The following is a 21,231-nucleotide window of genomic DNA, read 5'->3' on the forward strand; positions in this document are numbered from 1 at the left end:
ACCTGGTGTTGGGATGAGGCTTTCAGAGAATATTGCAGTGCGATAACCGATATAGATGTGCAATGACTATGGAACGGCTTTAGACTATCACTATGGACGGCATGATTTTAGTATTGAATGTAATGTTTTTAAATGCTTAATATGTATTAATTTTAATTTTATTGGAATTGTATGTATTTAAGGCACTGAATGATTGCCTATATGTAAGCTGCCTTGAGTACCCTTCAGGATTGAGAAAGGTGGGATATAAATAGGGTAAATAAATAACTATTCATATCCACATGCTGGCAGTGGGCCTCACAACATATTTTGGCCAGAAACGAGACACAGAAAGAACCAGAAGTAACAGGTTTTTTTCCAGCCAATTTTTGGCAAAGTTTGAGGTTTATGGACTTTTTAGTGGCATAACACTTATCCAGGTGCTTTTTGTGAGTGACATTCTCTCTCCGAAAAGAAGAAGAAGAAGAAGAAGAAGAAGATCTGGTGCCTTTAAAAGAACCTTGTGGCAACAAAAAAGAGAGTCCTGCAGGCTAGCTATGGACCACTTCTGTGAGATATTGTATGATATGTGACTGGTATTTTAGCTGTGGTGTCTTCCATGCAGAAATTGTTACCTGTGAATACCGTCAAAAATTTGCAAGTAGAATAAAATATAACTGGTAGACTCTTAAGTAAGGAATGCTTCAATCAGGGACATGCAGCACCGGCCTCTAGGCTACATGCCACCCCCCTCCCCCAGTTTTGTAGGATCCCAGAGCTCCAAGGCACACCTCAATGTATTTTGACACCATTGTTAAAAACAAGAAAACTACACTCCAAGAAAAACAATTCTTCTGTAAATTGAGACATGTGGCCCTGATTTAGAAATAATACCAGTAAACATTTTTATCAAAAGTAGGGTTTTCTTCCTCAACTGGAAGTGACTTGACAGGCATTTTTGGTTTAGAAATAAAATTAAAGCACATTTTACCAGAAGTGCAATTCACAGAGTGTCAGGAGGGAATTAGACTTCATGCCCACTAAAGCTGCCCACGGGTTAAACAGCTGTTTTACACACTGATAATTGACTCTTTTCCTGGAACAATTCAAAGTGCCAGTGGTTTATGGCTTAACATCATGACACCTAAAGGATCATTCTGCTTCTAAATAGGTTTGCTATTACATTAAGCTATCTTTGTAAAGCCTGTTTCTAGATGCCTCCATCATCTAAGTTGAAATGGACGTCAACAAGAGAGAGAAAGTACATGAAGTCTGGAATGCTCTTCCCAGGGAGTTTCCTTGGCCTCTTATTTAAAAAAAAAAATTGGTGCCAAGCAAAAAAAAAAAAAAGAATGAATTAATTGTATTTTTGTTCATGTTTGTTAAAAAGACCTGGAACAGTACTTTATAAACAATAATTCAACAAAATAAAATAAACAGATTGTTGGGCAAAATACTCTAGGCATTGTTGCCATGGAAGTACATCCAAAGTTGCCAAGACGAGATGAGCCAGAAACCAAAGCTCTTACCCATCCAATATTAATATTGTCTGATGATTTTCTATTTGCAGCTATTTCTTTTTTATAAGTCTATCAAAAATATGTAGTACTTCTGCGAAAAGATCTTGAAAATGAGTTCTAGTCTGGCCTTAAAACAACTTGCAGGACTATCTAAAAGATGTAATAACAAACTTTGTTTTTTTTTTATGTATTTGACTCTTCCCTTCAGCCAGCATTCTTGTGCATCTTCAAGTAATTTCCAACCTGTGGCAATCCTAAGGCAAGCCTATTATTTTTGGGGGAGCAAAATTTATTTGGAGGGTAAAGCTGAAAGAGTGGCACTCACCCATGGTCATCCAGTGGGTTTCCATGGCCAAGTGGGGAGTCAAACCCTAGTTTCCAGAGTTGTAGTCCAACCCTCCAACCACTATGCCAGGCTCTCCTACTGAAGACATAACAAAGTTCATATACACCTATGATCTGAAGAACTGGAGCTCTTTGAGAAAATAGCAAAGATCATAATAAGATCTAGCATAATTTTATCATTAATATTAGTGTCCATTTTATTCCTATATATAAGGCTAAGGCTAGCTCTGACTGGTATTTTCTACCAAAACGGAGGAAGGGGGGACACCAGTATACACACAGATCCTTATTTAGCACTGCATTGCCCTCTCAAGTGTGACCTTTAGGCATGAGGTGGAGATATAGAATAATAGAATCACAGTGTTGGAAGAAATGCAAGGGCCATTCATTCATTTCAACCCTCTGTCCTACAGGAACACATAATCAAAGCACTCCTGACAGATGCCCATCCAGGCTCTGTTTAAAAACTTCCAGAGAAGGCGCCTCCACTACCCCCTGAGAAGCATATTCCACTGCTGAACAGCTCTTACTGTCAGGACGTTCTTCCTAATGTTTAATTGGAATGTCTTTTCCTGATATAGTCCTCATTTTTCCATTACATGAAGTGTTGTGTGTATGCATACATGCTTGCATGTTGTAAAGAAAGAGCCCTTTTTCTTCTTAATTCATCCAGAGATTAACCAAGTCTTATGACTTCATAACACAACAAAATTTTAGTATCCTAGGATGCTGCCACCCCGGTTGAGCAATGGAGCCCCATGCTGCCCATCACATGATGTAGCCTCACTTCCATTGAGGCTTTGTTGCTCAACAGGGGCGGCAGCGTAGTAGGGTGCTACACAGCCAACACGGGAGCCTCCCCATGTTTCATTTGGAACAATAGGGCTACTGCTGTGACAAGCCATGCAGGGACGCTTTCCCATGTGTGATGGGGGAGCATCGTTGCTGGACAGGTAAGGAGCAGGGTGCAGTGATTGCCCCACTGCACCCGCCAATTCTCCACGGAGGCTGGCAAATTGTCATGGAGGATTTCTCGACGTGATGCATTTTAACAATGGAAATCTTGGAGAGCAGGTCTATTCCAACCAATACTTGTTTTCCAGAACTGTGCCAATCCTTTCCAAAAAGAAAAAGTCTCATTTAAAAGAAAAACAGGATATCTTGCCACGTGTACACATGCAGCTGCCTTGGATAATAATGGATACTACTTAACAATGGGATCACGTATTCAAAGAAATGATGCTCACTTCCCAATCACACACAGTAAACCCACAAAGTCCTTTCCCCTGTGATATCAGCAATATAGAGGGCTGATGCTTTAGGCAGATGGGCTGGCACAGTTTCACACTCTTCTCTTATCTTTATGTTGTTTACATAGTTTCATTTCCAGGCTCCCATGGCATTGGAGGGGCAAGAGATACTGCAGGTGATTGAGGGTTTAAAAAACCCAAGATCTGTTTAGTTCAAAAAAAGCTAAAGTTAAGAGGGAAAGATTAGTGATGAGGCCATGCTCATATTTAACAAACCAATAAACTTTGAACATTTTCCCAGCACTTTGTTGTACCCAAAACAAAGGAGGATGAAAAGGAAGAGACTGAGAAGGAGGAAATTCTGCACCATGATAACATGCTTTTATATTTACTTATTGCGAAAAGAAGCAACCTTGGTTCAGATAAGCTTTGCAGCTTGTATAAATGATGCTTCTTTGTACATCTTTGTTTAATTTGCATAATTTATTCAGTTTCTAAAAGAGAAGGTTGGGGAACAAACAACTAACCAGGACACTGAAGAGTCTCGTCTTTGAACACAAAATCCTACTTCAACCTCCTACAAAACTTCTAAGAATTCAGCAATCATTGCTTACAGTTTATACTTCCAAGACAAGAGACTATTGGGACATTCAACTATGTAGAATTGCAAAATAGATCCAGTCTTGAGATTTCCAAATTATTAAATCTTCCAGTAATGTGTCCTAATTATTTCTTAATTAAATACCTTAAAGGTACCAGATCTTTTCTGATCTTGGAAGCCAAGCACGTCAACCCTGCTTAGTACTTGGATGTAGAACTGCCAATTAATATCAAGCACTATAGACTATGTTTCAGAGGAAGAAACTAGCCAAACCATTTCTGAGAATTTCCTGCTTAAGAAACCCTTATGAAATTCATGGGATATCAATTAGTTGTGTGCATGCGCACACACACAGTATAGCAAAAGAACAATTGCACTGGCCAACACACATTTTGATGCCTCAAATGTTAGACCTGTTTCTGCTGATTACAAAAATAGTATCTGTTTTCCCCAATCAGATCTAGTTTTTGAGATCTATATATGCCATATACCACTCTTCATCAGTTCACCCATAAAAATCATGACAACCATATCTAAGAGACTAGAGCCAATGTGGTCTATCCAATGCACTTTTCTGAATCAGTGCCCCAAATAAATCAGTGCCCCAAATAATGTCACTCACAATATTGTTATACCGCTAACCATTTGTTTTTTCAAATGTTGCATTCTTCAATTTATGCTTTTCTTTAAATGTGATATAACAACAGTATTATTCTTTCGATTATCTTCACATACACACACACACAACCCTCTTCCAAATCCTTTTCAAGTTTGCCCACACATTTCTCTCCTCTCTGTAAATACTAAAGAACAGCATTCAATTAAAAGAATCAGGGTTATTTTTAGGGTCACCATGGACTATACAGAACATAGTCTTCTATCTGAAGGCATCATGTATTTAAAGTCCACTCCAAATCCATTTTAAAGATAAAGGAGCATAAGAAGGGTGAAAAAGAGTATGAATATTGTTCTTCAAGAGCATGTTCAAAGAAGACTGGCCAGCAAACTAGTTATTTGGACACAGCTTTTCCCACTAAAATTCAAATGGGTATATATTCAAGTTGCCTGTTTATTTACAAAAAACCCATGGTTTTTTATAGAGTTTTCCTAAGGAATACTCAGAAATGGTTCTGCTAGTTCCTTCCTCCAAATAGAGCTTACAGCACCTGGTATTCATTGGCAGGCTCCTATTAGCATACTAATGAGGTCTAACCCTGCTGGGCTTCCACGATCAGATGGGATCTAATGCCTTTGGGGTATTTAGGATTCTACTAAAATACATGTACTATGTTATTATTTGAATGGTGGCAATTCTTTCTAAATTTGTCTTCCCACATATAGGTTAACACATGCAGATTGAAATAAAGATAGTATGTTTTTGGCAATGCATTTTCTCTCCTGCAGTGCTGAAACAGCCACCCTAGCTGCTATGAACAAACTCAACCACTTTCCATCTATAACAATAAGCCGTACATAGGACTTTGCAGTTGTTGCACTTATGTTCACTTAACTGTTCAGTCTGGGGTCTACTTCCAAACAAATGCACAGATGATAGCAGGATTAATTCCAGATTTGAAATCCAGAAGATGCTCAAAGAGAAATTGTTCTAATGAGGGGCAGAGTTCAAATCCCCACTCAGCCATCAAACCACTCAGTGACCTTGGGTAAGTCACACTCTCTCAGCCTCAGACAGGCAATTGCAAATGTCTTTAAACAAATCTTACCAAGAAAATTCTTTGATAGGTTCACCTTAGAGTTGCCGGAGGTTGGAAACGGTTAGGTTGTACATAACAACAACAAGACAGCATTGGAGTCTAGCATGATGTGGTAGTGGTTTGTGGATTGGACTGGGACACAGGGGAGTCCATGGGTTGAATCCCTGCTTGGCCATGGAAAGCTCTTGGGTGATTTTGAGCAAATCACACTTCCTTAGCCTTAGAGGAAGACAAGCACAAATCCCCTCTGAACAAATTTTGCCAAGAAAACCCTTAGGGTCACAATATGTCAGAAATGACTTGAAGGCACACAACAACAATAACAACACATCAGTACTAAAACGTTCATGCTCTAGAGGGGTCATCCTTCAACCCCAACCCAAGACTCTGTTTTTCTAAAACAAAACTAAGTGCATTCTTTTCTTTACAATGGCCAGATGCAAAAGAAGATAGATCTCCTGTAACTTTTGTAGTTTAGCAGAGTTACATTGCAGAATTTCGATTCTCTTTTCTTGTTATGCAGTCAATCACAATAACCACAACTCTGTCAGTTATATTAATATTAAAGATAAATTAACCCTCACCACTTTTATAACTGATCTGTCCCTCTTCTGTTTCTGTTTCAAAACAAGAGGCTAAACTAGGGGTGGAAACCATGTAACACTACCAAGGTCATTTCTTGCTGTCCTCAAATTCCTCCAAGACCTTACCAATGGTACTCTCAAATGGAAGAGAAATGAGAATTGCCACTCTGGAAACTTCTAGAAATGGTGATTTTCTAAAACAAAATTCAGCGAGGGCCTCATCTGATGCCTTTCCAAAAAAAGCCCTAAAAAGATGTCTGTGTTGTCTTGTTTTTAATAATAATAATAATAATAATAATAATAATAATAATTTCATTTCTTACCTGCCTCTCCCTGTGGCTCAAGTCGATTACAACACAATTAAGAAACATAAACATTGCAAAAATTCAACAAATATACATATTTCTATAAAACAGCCACATTAAAACTGCATTTCTATAACATAGATATTAAAGTACACAAAACAAACATCAAACAAAGGACATGAGTTTTTGTACTTATATTTGTTGTTACAGTTTTAAGAAAACCAGAAGGAGATTTGTTCATGGTTTAGAGGCTGGTGTGGCCCACAGCATGCTCCAGAACTTGTTCAACCCTAGCCTAAATGTACATACAAATGAACATTGTAATGATAAGTAGTGTGGAGTGTGATCTACCTAATGTTATATACCTATCCGAAGATTAGATCTCCTGTTACTTAAGGCCAGTGTCTCAACTACAAAATTTTGATCATAATTTGATTGTTTTACAAAGGTATCAAAAGGTAACCAGCTCAATGTCAGTTTCCCATGGTCTCAGATTCCGTCTGCACTGCCATATAATGTAGTTTTAAATGTAATGTTGAAGTCTTTCATGGCTGGAATCGCTGGGTTGTAGTAGGTTTTTTGGGCTATATGGCCATGTTCTAGAAGCATTCACCAGTTACACCAGCATCTATGGCAAGCATCCTCAGAGGTTGTGACCTCACAACCTATAACAACCCAGTTTGAAATGGATTCTATGGTCAGTGTGTACTCATATAATGCAGACTGAACTGCATTGAACTGGATTATATAAGTCTACACTGCCACATAATCCAGTTCAATGCAGTTAATCTGGGTTCTGGAACTATATTATATGATGGTGTTGATGGGCCCTATGTGAGTTGAGCACATATGCACAGACACCAATATATATAATAGTTTTGGTGCTTATGTAAAAGATGTTAATCATCACTTGGCTCTGTTGAAATTACTATACAGATATACTTAAGCCTCTAGCCAAAGTTATGAAATCTCCTCCACATGCAGACTGAACTGGAAGTTCTACGGGTTTCTGGTTATATGAGGCAACAAGACTTTGTTTGCAGACACAGCATCTGGTTGCTGATCTCAAATCTTCTGGGAGGCCTTATCCAAGCAGCTTAACAGAAAATTGGTAGTGGTGCTGCTGTTCATCTCAAAGGCCCTTGCTTACAGCTCTAGGGATGTTATGCTAGGAAGGAAGGAAGGAAGGAAGGAAGGAAGGAAGGAAGGAAGGGAGGGAGGGAGGGAGGGAGGGAGGGAGGGAGGGAGGGAGGGAAGGAAGGAAGGAAGGGAAGGAAGGGAAGGAAGGGAAGGAAGGGAAGGAAGGGAAGGAAGGGAAGGAAGGGAAGGAAGGGAAGGAAGGAAGGGAAGGAAGGAAGGGAAGGAAGGAAGGGAAGGAAGGGAAGGAAGGGAAGGAAGGGAAGGAAGGGAAGGAAGGGAAGGAAGGGAAGGAAAGGAAGGAAGGAAGGAAGGGAAGAAGGAAAGAAGGAAAGAAGGAAAGAAGGAAAGAAGGAGAGATGGACATGGGGATGTAATGGAATTGCTACAAAAATTCACAGTAATTGGAACAAAAGCTTGTGCCCTGCATATGATATGAGAGTATCCAGCAAGTAGAGGCCCAATGTTCCAATGCAGTGTGCAAAAGGTTGGAATTTTCAGTCTGCACTGTGACAATCTAGACGTGGTTCCCCCCTCCCCTTCCTTCTTGATATTACTTTTTATAATGAGTTGCTACTCAGGAGATAAGAGGTGAAATTAATATGAGACGCAGAATTTTGCTGAAAAATTGGCCTCAACGTATTTCATGGGAAAATTCTGTCGATACTTAATAGCTGAGGGTTGGAATGCCACAAACCTTAGTGTTCGATGATTGCACATTAGTCTTTAGGTGCCATGGACAGCACCTAAAGTTTGTAAAGTTTCACTGACGGTGGCAGTTCATGGAAGAGATCCTCCATACTCTACCAAAATTAGGCAATATAGCCATAGGGAGTAATCAAAACAATGACACATACACACATCCTCTAGGCATCCTGATAAGTCTTCCATCTTGGCCTGAAAACAGCGGACAGGCTTTGCTATGGAGACATTATTGCCCACCCAAGCTGTGACAACCTGTGTAAAGCCTCCCACTCTCCCTTCAGGACCCTGCTTTGCAACATGGGTTAAAATACTTATAATGCAATTTGCATATCACTACGAAGAAATTATGTGTCACTATCTTTAGGTGGCATGCAGGAACATGAAGAACAACTGAGAAATATGCAGAAAAAAGCACAGAAAAGAGACCGGCCGTAAGGTGAGATGATAATCCTCCAACATAATTATACCTTTAATCAAGGAGCAAGTACTAGTTTTCATAATACAATGTAAGCTGGAAGGCTTGGGGAAAATGCATGCTTTAAGTCTGTAATAAGGACTATACAAGACAATAAATGCATAATTGCTTATCCCTTTTTAAAAGGTGCAGTAGGGCCCAATGTGAGCAGGATTAGGCAGGGGGTTTATTCAGTCTTTCTCTGTGCTGGGATCTCACAGGGAATAACCTGCCACAGCTGCTCTTTACCCAGAGAGGGAAGTCATAGTAGGCAACAAAGAGTCATTTTATTATATGGAGAGTAGTTTAGAAATACAGTCAGCCCTCTGTAACCAAGGAATCTACATCCACAGATTCCACCAGAACCACAGCTTGAAAATATTAAAGCAAATAGGCAGGGAGGCAGGTAGGAAAAGGGGAATCCAGAAAGTATGACTTGATTTTGCCATTTCATATAAGGAACATCATTTTACCACATCACTGTATATAATTTCCAGGAACCAAACCAAGCACCCACTGTACTTATAAGATTTTGTTAAGATGACAGATGGTTAGCTTGATCGCACTGCTTCACCACTGCCTATGGCAATATTACATAATTTGGGTAAAGTATGGAGGTTCCCTACCAAGGAAGTAGTCGTAGAACCACCGGGATTTCCCAAGCAGAAAAAGGAAGGGGAATTGAAGAGGGTACTGTATTGTTTGAAGTGTAGTTTTCAAAACTGCTTTTATCTCTCTCCCCCCCCCCCCCCCCAATGTACATGTTTAAAATAGTTTTAATTTTATAAGCAACTTTAAGTTCTAATTTTGAGGAAAGGGCAGGAATAGATAATCCATTTTTTTCCATTTTTATGCATATGTTTTAAATACAGTACACTCTCAGTTAACCGAGCACTCATGGGGTTACTAGATGCTGAATTAATGTATTTTCTGGTTGCTTTAGAGCAGGCATGGGCAAACTTTGGTCTTCCAGGTGTTTTGGACTCCAATTACCACAATTCCTAACAGCCTCAGGCCCTTTCCTTTTCGCCCTTAAGCGGCTGAGCGGGGAAAGGAAGGGCCCTGAAGCTGTTAGGAATTGTGGTAATTGGAGTCCAAAACACCCGGAAGACCAAAGTTTGCCCATCCCTGTTTTAGAGTTACTATTAAAAACAGACATAGCTAATCTTATACCCAATACTATACCATATCATACACTCTGTATTGACTAGATATTAATATCAAAATAATAATTAAAGCCAAATAAAGACAAGCTTAACTTAACATAGTGTTGCAATAGCATTTAGCATTTACATTTTATTTCATTTTATGCTTTGGTTATTTAATATTTAATGTTTCTTTTACTTAAGTGATATCGTCTTTACTATTTTACTGTAGCAAAATTCCATGTAAAACATACTACATAAGTCTTGATATTAATATTGAAATAGTAATTAAAGCCAAATAAAGACAAACTTAACATAATGTTGCAATAGCACATTCCCAGAATAGTTTAGTGTTTACACCTTGTTTTATTTTTCGGTTATTTAATATGTAATATTTATTTATTTAAGTGATATTTCTCTTTGCTGTTCTAATGTAGCACAAATCCATTGAACAATTATACTACATATTGCTGACATTAATACTGAAATCTGAAATACATATAGAAATTCTTTTTTAATGAAAGTATTGTTTTCCATTTTTTACTGGTTGCTTGAGAATTCCTTGTAATTGAGAGTCTACTTTAATATTGTAAGTTAGTATCTTGAATCCTCATTTTGAGGAAAGGTTAGGCACAGATAATGCATCAGCAGCATCATTTAGCACTATACCTCCCACTAAGCCCCCAATGTGTCCTGCTTCGTGAATACACTTCCTTCCCTTTCACAGGGCTCCTTCTTCCATGGCCTTTTCCCTCCTCCGCTCTGCCTCTAACCCTTTCCTCGCACCCCGACACTCATTCCTCCCACCAGCCCACCCCTCCCCTCCCCTCCCCACCTCCAACCCTGTGAGGATATTTTTTCCCCCTGAATAAAAGATTTATTCCCAGCCTCTTTCTGGTTCCCTCACCCTAGTGACCACCTCCAGTTTCCAAGGAAACCAATGTTCTCCCACGGCGCCCCTCCTCAATGTTGAGCAGACAAAGCCCCTATCCCCCTCTGCCCCTCCCCACTGTCTGCCTCCCCTTCCCCCTCTACCTACACACACAGAGAGAAAGAGTCAGTATCATAAGGGACACACAACAGCAGGAAAAAAGAGCAATGCTGGGGACGCGGGTTGGAAGAGACAGGGCAACCACATTTTTGCACCTCCACTCTGCCTAAGCATCTATTGGAGAGCTCCCCTTGCAAACTGGGCAAAGAGGCATCTCTGCGGCCAGGTATTTGGAGGGGCACCCCAAGCAGCAGGGTCGTAGCTATGGGGAAGGGCAAAAAAGAAGGCATTGCCTCTCCAGATGAGTAATCAGTCTTCTCCCCCACTCAACATTATCATTATCATTTTTTATCCTGCTTTTATCGATAATGAGATGCAAAGCAGCTCACAACATTAAAAAAACACTGCAGTTCCAGATCCAAGACATACAAAAAAATTGAAACATCTGCAATACAGTTGTGAAGAACACTTGGAAAAAATATTTTAAAAAGCTCACAACATACAAATATTAAAATAGAATTAAACAAACCAGCCAATTAAAATCCCTTAAAACACTTTAAGCAAATAAAACTGTTAAAACCATCAAATACCCTATAACAGTGGTTCCCAACCTGTGGTCTATGGACCACCAGTGGTCCACAAGAATGAAAATATGGTCCACGGCCTCACCATTACTACACTGTTGCCCTGAAACCATGTGGCAACGAGAGTGACTGGTCTCACGAAACCCTCATATAGTGCCAAGGTAACGGGGAAGTCAGGAGGAGAGAGGCTGACTTCCCATGAAAGATTACTACTACCACATCAGCTCCAGATTATTAAATATGGTTTTCTGTGAGTGAGCAGATGGTGACTACTGGATGGCATATGTTCTGTATCAGAAACTAGAACTGATGTGGTCTATTCAATGAAAATTTTCTGAATCAGCACCCCAAACCAAATTTAAAGCTGACTAAAAACTGATTCATAACCCTTTTGGTACTAATGTTAGAGAGTGGTTCCTGGTCAAAATGGTGCCTGTTGAAGTGTTTCCTGGTCAAGTGGTCCCTGATCAAAAAAAGTTTGGGAACCACTGCCTTATACTAACCCCAGGCTTAGTCTTAAAAACTTCTAGCACTGCAGACAGTGAAACACTGGAAATAATTCACATCTTATCCTTACTTTGTTTCTATCCTCTTGGTGACTTTGCTGACCCTTTTCTCTGGAGGCCAAACTCTATTTCTAAATGCTATGGGAGTTGGGGGTCGAAGAGAAAATTCCTCAAGAAGGGACAGCTATACTGTAGAATTAATACAATTTGACATCACTTTAACTGATATGGCTCAAAGCAGTGGAATCATGTGAGTTGTAGTGTGGTGAATCACCAGCACTACAACTACCATGATCCCTTGGCATTAAGCTATGGTAGTAAAAGCATTTCTATAGGGCTTCACATACTGAAACAGCAATTTTCAGAGACTGAGATTGTTCAGGAACAGGGCCACATTTGAATTGAGAACTGGAGGCATGGACCATGTCCTGCTGATGGTTATCATTATGTTTGAATTGGACAGCAACATTGGATCCTTATGCATTATCAGAATATTTACAGTCAGCCCTCTCTATCCACCGATTCTGCATTCATGGATCCAACCATCCATGGTTTGACCTTTTTAAAAAGATGCCACAAATGCAAGCTTTCATTTTGCTGTTTTATATAAAGAGGACCATTTTACTACTATTATATATAATGGGACTTGAATATCCATGGATTTTGTTATCTATGGATACCAAGGCCCCACTGTATAATTATACTTCCATTATAATTCTTGGAATTAACTATAACAATGAAAATAACTGCTTGTTATGAGAACACAGTGGACCTGAAAGTGGTTTCAATTAACATTAGCTACTTGTATAATGTTACCGGAATCCCTATGACCAACATTAACAGGAACTCCTCAGTAATACAAGCTATTGGAGAAGGCAGGATGGAGAAAGAAAATGCCCGGAAAGGAAGCAGGTAAGCAGACCCCATCACCCCACTGCTCAATTTTATAGCTTTCTCAATTTAATTTTGTTTCTAGCAATATAAAGTGATACATTAGAACATCCATAGTCTGGTATAAGGAAGAATGTTGATAATCACATTCCGAGGGGAAAAACAAGCAAAATTGCACTGAAACAAATTATCAGTGAAACAATGTAGAAGCAAGCTAGTGGCAAACTGTCACAACTAGGGCTGGAAGCATAAAGATATACTTTGTCCCTACCTTTTGCTCCCAGGAATTACTTTTTTATTTATTTTAATTCGTAGTTAAAATATCACTCATTTAAAACAGAAGAAAATACATTTTAAAAATCATAATAAGGACAAATTCTAAGAGGAGAATGTGTGTGTGCATGTGTCTTCAAGTCGCCTGTCAATTTATGTCAATCCCATGACTTTCATAATGTCTTCTTGGGCAATGAATACTCAGAAGTGGTTATGTCAGATTATTTCTTTGATGTACTAACCAAGATCAACCCTGCTTAGTTACAAGATAAGGTAGGATCTAGTGCAGTGGTTCTCAACCTGTGAGTCTCCAGGTGTTTTGGCCTACAACTCTATCACTCATTTCCACCAGATGCTAAGGAGGCTATCCAAGTCCTGAACCGGTGCCTGGCTGCTGTGATGGTCTGGATGAGGGCAAGCAAATTGAAGTTGAATCCAGACAAGACAGAGGTCCTCCTGGTCAGTCGCAAGGCCGAACAGGCTATAGGGTCGCAACCTGTGCTGGATGGGGTTACACTACCCTTGAAGGCACAGGTTTGCAGCTTGGGAGTCCTCCTGGATTCATCGCTAAGCCTGGAATCCCAGGTTGCAGCGGTGGCCAGGGGGGCATTTGCACAATTAAAACTTGTGCGCCAGCTGCGCCCGTACCTTGGGAAGTCAGACTTGGCCACGGTGCTCCACGCTCTCGTTACATCTAAGATAGACTACTGCAATGCACTCTAGGTGGGGTTCCCTTTGAAGAAAATTTGAAAAAAAAAAATCCCTTTGAAAAAAATTTGCCCTCCTCCAGTCTCCTGTTCTCTAAGAATTCTCAAAGATTATTGCCAGTGGTTCTGAAATGACTTCTGCTAGTTCAGTACTCTTGGATGTAGTTCATCTGGCCCTGGAGACTTGAATTTATTTAGAGTAGTCAGGTATTCCTGTACTACTTCTTTACTTATTTTGGGTTGCATTTCCCCTACGACCTTGTCTGCTCCGTATTACTCAGGTTGAACCCCAATCTCCTTTTGGAAGAAGATTGAGGCAAAGAAGGTGTTGAGTAGCTCTGCCTTTTCCCTATCCCCTGTTAGCATTTCACCCCCTTCTCCTCACAAAGGCCCTACCATTTCCTTTTTCTTCCTTTTTTCTACTGACATAACCAAAGAACCCCTTTTTATTGGCTTTAATGTCTCTGGCAAGCCTGAGTTTATTTTGTGCCTTAGCCTTATGAACCTTTTCCCTACATTTATTGGCTATTTGTTTTAATTCCTCTTTGGTAATTTTCCTCCTTTTCCACTTCTTGTGCACATCTCTTTAAATCTTAGTTAAAAGTTCTTTGCACATGCATTCTGGTTATTTCACACTTCTCCTATTTGTTCTCCATGCTGGCACTGTTGGCAATTGTGCCTTCAGTAGCTCACTTTTAAAAAACTTTAATCCATCATTAACTCCTCTTTTAGTATTCCTATCCATGGAATCATGCTCAGTATTTCCTAAAATTTCCTGAAGTCGGCTCTCCTAAAGTCTAGAATGTGTGTTTCACTTCTCTTAGTTTCAACCTTCCTTTGTATCACAAACTCTAGGAGCACATGGACACTCCCACCTACGGATCCAACCACTTCTATTCCATTGTCCAGATGCTCAGTATTGGTTAGGATCAGATCCAGAATAGCTGATCCCCTTGTTGCCCCTTCTACCTTCTGGACAATAAATTTGCCTGTAAGGCAAGTGGGGAATTTTTGGACTTTGTACTCTTAGCAAAGATGTTTTCCAACAAATATCAGAGTAATTGAAGTCTCCCCATTAATACTATGTCTCTTCTTTCAGCAGGTTTGGTCATCTGGTCAAGGAAGGCTTCATCCAGTTCTTCCATCTGGCTTTGAGGTCTGTAGTAGACCCCCACAAATACGTATTTTACAGTTCTTGTTCCCTTAATTCTTACCCAGATGTTTTCAACCTGGTTTCCAGGACTGAGGTCTTGCATCTGTTTACAGGTGTAAATATTTTTGACATATGTTACTCCACCCCCCTCTCCAGTTTGATCTATTTATCTGAAATAGGTTATACCCCTCCATTGTTACATTCCAATCATAGGACCAGTCCCATCAGGTTTCAGTTATGCCTATTACATCATAACTGGAGAAGAGATAAAAGACCACCTGTACATTAAGATGGTTTAGCTTTCTCCCAAGAGCTTCAAAATCCTTTCTGGTATTTTGAAGACCCTGCTTTGCAGTATTGTTGGTTCCTACATGAACCAACATGAAAGGGCAAAGGTCAGTGGGCTTGATAAGCCTTGTCAGCCACTGAGTTATGTGCTGGATTTTTGCCCCAGTGAGGCAGTGGGCTAGACATCCTATCAGGTTTGCGAATCACCGCTTCTGTTCCTCTCAGAAGGGAGTTGCCTACAACCAACACCTGTCTCATTTGAGGATTGGCAGGGTCCCTTTCCTGTAATGTGTTCTACAGATCTCCTGAAACCTGAGCCTGTTGCTGAACTAGATTGTGTAGCTCTAAACTGGCCTCTTCCTCAGAGACATCCCCCCTGCATTCATCAAAGATAATCCAGTCAGAAGTGTCCAAGACCCCCTCCCCCTCTTATCCCTAATGTGTTCTTGTTCTACCTCATCTATGATTGGGGAAAGAGACTCTGCTTCATTCTGTGACTGCAAATTCTGTGCTTTAAATCAAATCATATTCAAGGCAGGCTGCTAGTTATAGATTTGAGGTATTCAGGCAAAGCAAAGTGACTGAGTAGGTGGACCAGATGATGTGGGGGAGCAAGCGTGGGAGAAAGTCTAGATGATTAGCATGGAGAAAGAGGACATGGGATTTTTGAACTGACACAGTGGAGAAGATTAGCACCAAAGCTTGGGTTGCTATTGGGGATGGGTGCCTTATCAGCCCAGCAGCTGAAGCCCCCCCCCCCCCCATCTGCTCCATTTGTTTATCATGGATGGAAGAGTTATACCTGAAAATTATGAACAAATTGCCTCTTTGAGGACTTGAAAAATGAATCTCCATTACAAAAACCAATCATAAGCATGTCACTTGACAATGATATTTATGGACATTGGCTGCATACACACCTGTGGAATGTGCCTTGAGGAATGCCTGGCTAGCAACACAGGACAAAAGCCTGATAAATGACCAGTTTCTAACTGATTTTCTGAAGCAGGACAGGTGGTAATAATGCATCTTCTTGTCTCATATATCCTGGGCTTTCCCCTCACACCTCTGAATGAGTGGATTCATCTCCTTTTCTGGTATATGAGCAGGAATGAACAAAGTACCATGCACAGACTCCAAGTGGCCCCGGATATATTTTTGGGACTGTATGCAGACATACATTAATCTAACTACACCTCCAACAGCCTTTGGGTCCTATTTGCCCAGTCCAGCCCATTTTTTCTCTTTGGGTTTATTTTAGGCAGAAAGATGATTCAAAAACAGAAGTGACAGAAAGCTACCTGATTTTTATTTTTTAATATATTTTTTTGCAGCTGGGGGTGGGGAATCTACCTGTTACAGATATGAAAATAGGTCTCACAGCAGATGGCAAATGCCTAGAAACTAGAAGGTATATGGTTGAAAGCTACGTACCACTTCCAAGAACCAGGCATTAACAAATACAAGGCCATATGGCCATAAATCAGAGGGGAGAAACACCATTCTTAAAGTGGTGCCATGAGATTTACAAGCCATGAAGTTCACTACAAGGCAGACATTGGGCAAATTTCCATCCTTCAGTCTAATTGACAATACTGAACATAAATGAGCTAAGAGTCACAAGTCACAGAAGATGCACAATGACAATCAGTGCAACCAGAATATCTATATTGGCCATTTGGGCAGAAAAATAATCACCCCTCCACACACATCTTGGAAATGCCTTTATCAGTTACCAAAAAAAGGCACATAAATGTATACACATTTTGGAAATCATTAGATCTCTTCCTCAGGCATCAGCTTGGAGGGAAGAGAAAAGGAAATGAGTTCACGTCCAAGTCACTGTATTTGCATGACATACTAGAAACTGAAAACACAGAATCAATGGAGAGAAATGTTTTTCTCCAATTCTTGTTCCCAGCTCTTGTAGAGATGAAGCCACATGGAACCAAAAGTTATGACATCGCACACTAGCACTTTGGTTGACCACCTACAGGCTCTTGGACATCATAAAGACACCATACCTTCAACATTAAGTCAGTTTTCTGTTTCCTTCCAGTGCTTCACCTAAACATGTTTTTAATTATATCTTTCCTGAGGACATATCTGGTGCTCCCAAAGAACTGTATGCATTTTGGGGCCCTTCAGACAAGGATAATAACAAAACTATTGTGGACAGGGATATGGGTCTCCTTTATTCTTTAAATAAAGGAGGCAAAGATTCCAGATGTCCAGAGCAGAATGAGTGGAACACTTTACAGCTCTGGGTTGTTGTAGGTTTTTCCAGGCTATATGGCCATGTTCTGGAGGCAATTTTTCTCCTGACGTTTCGCCTCCAGAACATGGCCATATAGCCCGGAAAAACCTACAACAACCCATGGATTCCAGCCATGAAAGCCTTCGACAGTACTTTACAGCTCTCTTCTCCAATTAGCCTCCTTCTCCCAACCATCACTCACCTGTGTAGCCCTCTTGACACTCGCAGGTGTATCCTCCTTCACGGCTTCGGCAGTATCCATTGTTGCCACAGGGGTTAGAATAACAGAGGTCAATCTCAGTTTCACAGTAATCCCCAGTGAAACCTAGTGGGCAGCGACAACGTAGACCATTGACAGGGTGTATAGGACGGAAGAGAATGGTTTTAGATGCAATGAAAGGTGCAGAGCTGTCAAACTTCAGCACTGAGACACAGCGCATATAATTCTCACAGGGCTCCCGCAAGCAAATATTGTCATCGAAGGGCAGAACTCGCTGCTCTGAAATGGCAGCCAAGAGTGTGCGGTTGAGGTACAGCCGTTCCTGCAGGTCTTCTGAAGGAATATAGTGTCCACCATAGGCCCCATCTGGCAACAAGACTGACAGGCTGACATTGAGAATGTGGGCAGACTGCACATCAGAGTCATTCTGAATGTTGAAAAGGACAACGTGTTCACGGGGAACGGACAGCACCATTGCCACTCCTTCAAGGAAGAGGGCCAGCAGTGGGGAAAGAAAACGCTCCTGAGACATGTTCTCTAGGCGCAGGGTGATACTGTTGGTCAACATCTCATCAGTGATGATGGTCACCTGGAGCATGCACTGAGCAGCCACACTGTGGATCCCATCTGCAGAAAGATAAAAGAAAACGAGTTAGTTGTTGATTTCATAGTGCAGAGAAAAGCATTGTGGAGGACAGCCTGTAGGAGCAACTTCTAATATTACTTGTATGATTGGAATAAGAATGACCGTTCACTATAGCAAAAACAGGGTAAGAAATGCATTACAAATTGAGTGCTCTTCTCTTGGCAAAAGAAGGAACTGGCATAAAAAACATTTCCTGGCCTAAACTTGTAATTCATGGTCCCTCATGAATTACATGTTCCCACAGCCTTCAACAAGGAAAAAGTGGAGACCTTGGCTGGATCTACACTGCAAAACAATGTAGTTTGAACTGTATTATATGGTCAGTGTAAGCTCATATAAGGCAGTTCAAACTCCATTATTTCACAGTCTAGATCCAGGCAGTGTTTAGATGGTGACTACAGACTAATTTTCAAAGAGTAGCTATGTTGCAACAGAAACAACAGGTCCTGTGGCACCTTAAAAACTAGCATATATTTAATAGCTTATTTTTTGTGGAACTACGTCATTTTAGGCAGATACAGAAAATGCACTTCTCTGTGCACAAGGGTGATAGAATTGTCAACAGTGAAATGAATGGGAAATTAAATACACAATTACATAATTAATGTTGGCTGTTCAGAAAGCCATAATCTGTGTCATCTACAAAATAGAAGAATATTCGTAGAAGCTCCAGGCAACTGCATATCTCAGGAGCATGTTTGCCACACATATTCAAAGCCCCTTGAACGTTTAAGAAATGCCTACAGGTAAAACCACAGAGACTGATATTTAGCTGCATCACATGATGCAATTAAAAAACATACACATAAAACCAGAATAGTAAAAGGAATCAATTTATACCAACTCCTACAAACAGTATTCTCAAGGAGTACTGTCAACTTTCACTGTTTGCAACCACAGTACACAGATCTGCACTCTTTTGTTGCTCTTTCACACTGCTAGCTCATACTCCTTCTCTTGTGCTCCATTCCTTTCTTGCTGTCTATTCTTGCTATTGTGACCTGCTCCCATTATCCAACTGCCATCTCATTAATGAAACTCCTCCTGTAAAAGGAACTGAGGGCCCCCTCTCTTCTGCAAGAGGTCAGAATCATTTAATAAGATGGCTGAAGAAGGGGGCACAGAAGCAGTTTTCTCAGAGTTCCTCTATGGCAGAGCAAAAAACCAAACTTTGTTGTTTTTTCTTGTTCACTGCCAAATGTTTGTACGAATTCAGACTTTTCTTTCAGTCCAGCTTGAGATCCACTTGTGGATCAGAAACCCCATTGGTCATACAAGTGCACAATTTGTACAGGAGTACATATTGACAAATGTGACTTTAGTGTTTCACCCGAGATAGCTGGATGCTGTATCTGACATTGTGAAATCGCAGTATTCTCCTGATCTGACTGCCAGTCCTGAGTTTTGGTATCACTACTTGGCCACAGTTTCAGATCTGTCTGGTGGCAATGTGGCAAAATTACCATTTAAAAAATCCACCAAGGGGATTACCTGCTGCAGCAAAACTAACAGAGATCCTTGCTGTGACTCAAAGGAAACAAGTTTATTTGACATAAAAACATGTTATTCTTCAAGGTGCCACAGAACTCTTTGTTGTTCATGACTTCAAGGAATGAGATGAGATGTGCGGTTGACTTACATCTTAACATTACAAATTATTTTCTCTCAGTGAAATACCAGAGTGCCAGAACAGCTGTTCGAAAGAAGTCATCCTGATGATAATGTGTGTGTGGAGGGGGTGGGTGGGAAGGAATTCCCTAGTTTCATTAGAAATTTTCTTTAAACTCCATTTTTATTAGAATTGTTAAATTCCAAATTGGGGTGGAAATCTGAAATTTCAAAAGTAAATGTGAGCGAAATAAAAAATTATGCATTCAGCGTTCTGAGTGATTAATTCTTAGGTTTATAGAATCATAGAATCGTAGAATTGGAAGAGACCTTGTGGGCCATCCAGTCCAACCCTCTGCCAAGAAGCAGGAAAATCACATTTAAAGCACCCCTGTCAGATGGCCATCCAGCCTCTGCTTAAAAGTCCCCAAAGAAGGAGCCTCCAACACACTCTGGGGCAGAGAGTTCCACTGCTGAACAGGAAGTTCTCCTAATGTTCAGGTGGAATCTCCTTTCCTGTAGTTTGAAGCCATTGTTCCAATTCCTAGTCTCCAGGGCAGCAGAAAACAAGCTTGCCCCCTCCTCCCTATGGCTTCCGCTCACATATTTATCCATGGCCCTCATCGCGTCTCTTCTCAGCCTTCTCTTCTGTAGGCTAAACATGCCCAACTCTTTAAGCCACTCCTCAAAGGGGTTGTTCTACAGACCCTTGATTATTTTAGTCACTCTCTTCTGGATACATCCCAGCTTGTCAACATCTCTCTTCAATTGTGGTGCCCATAATTTTATACAGATTTCCAGGTGTGGTCTGACCAAGGCAGAATAGAAGGGTAGCATGACTTCTCTGGATCTACACATTATACTCTTATTTATGTAGGTCAAACTCCTACTGGCTTTTTTAAGCTTCCGCAGCATATCGTTGGCTCATGTTTGTTGTCCACAAGGACTCCAAGATCCTTTTCACACATACTACTGGCGAGCCAGGCGTCCCCCATTCTATATCTTTGCTTCAACTCCAGTGAATTCAACCATGTAAGCACGATGTCCTTTCAGTGTTGACACCTATTTTCTAAAGTTTAACATCTTAGAGCAAGTGTGGAATGTTAGTTTTGGACTACGAGCAGAGGTCGGGTCAACACTCAGATTCTGCTTGCCCATGGAATCTACTGGATGACCTAGTGTAAATCATACTCGCTCCACCTCAGAGGAAGAAAAATGCAACACCCCTCACCATCAGAAAAAAATATTCTAAGAAAATCCCATGACAAGTTAACCTTAGGTTCACCATAAGTCAGAAATTACTTGAAGATACACAACAACAATGGCAGATATATACAACATGAATTATCACAGCTATTTGCCTTTGG

The 21,231-nt window shown here is 40.5% G+C and overlaps 1 protein-coding gene across 2 annotated transcripts in view; it reads right to left on the reverse strand.

Moving 5' to 3' along the window:
* CELSR2 (cadherin EGF LAG seven-pass G-type receptor 2) overlaps nt 1-21,231 on the reverse strand; it is a 124,200-nt gene that overhangs the window by 59,906 nt on the left and 43,063 nt on the right. For both annotated transcript variants that reach the window (XM_060773229.2, XM_067467961.1), the window contains exon 2: nt 17,593-18,237. In XM_060773229.2, the coding sequence (XP_060629212.2) occupies nt 17,593-18,237 (645 nt within the window). The remainder of the gene's footprint in view (nt 1-17,592; nt 18,238-21,231) is intronic.

This window comes from Anolis sagrei, chromosome 4 (assembly GCF_037176765.1).
Source record: "Anolis sagrei isolate rAnoSag1 chromosome 4, rAnoSag1.mat, whole genome shotgun sequence".
In the NCBI taxonomy this organism is placed as follows: domain Eukaryota; kingdom Metazoa; phylum Chordata; class Lepidosauria; order Squamata; family Dactyloidae; genus Anolis; species Anolis sagrei.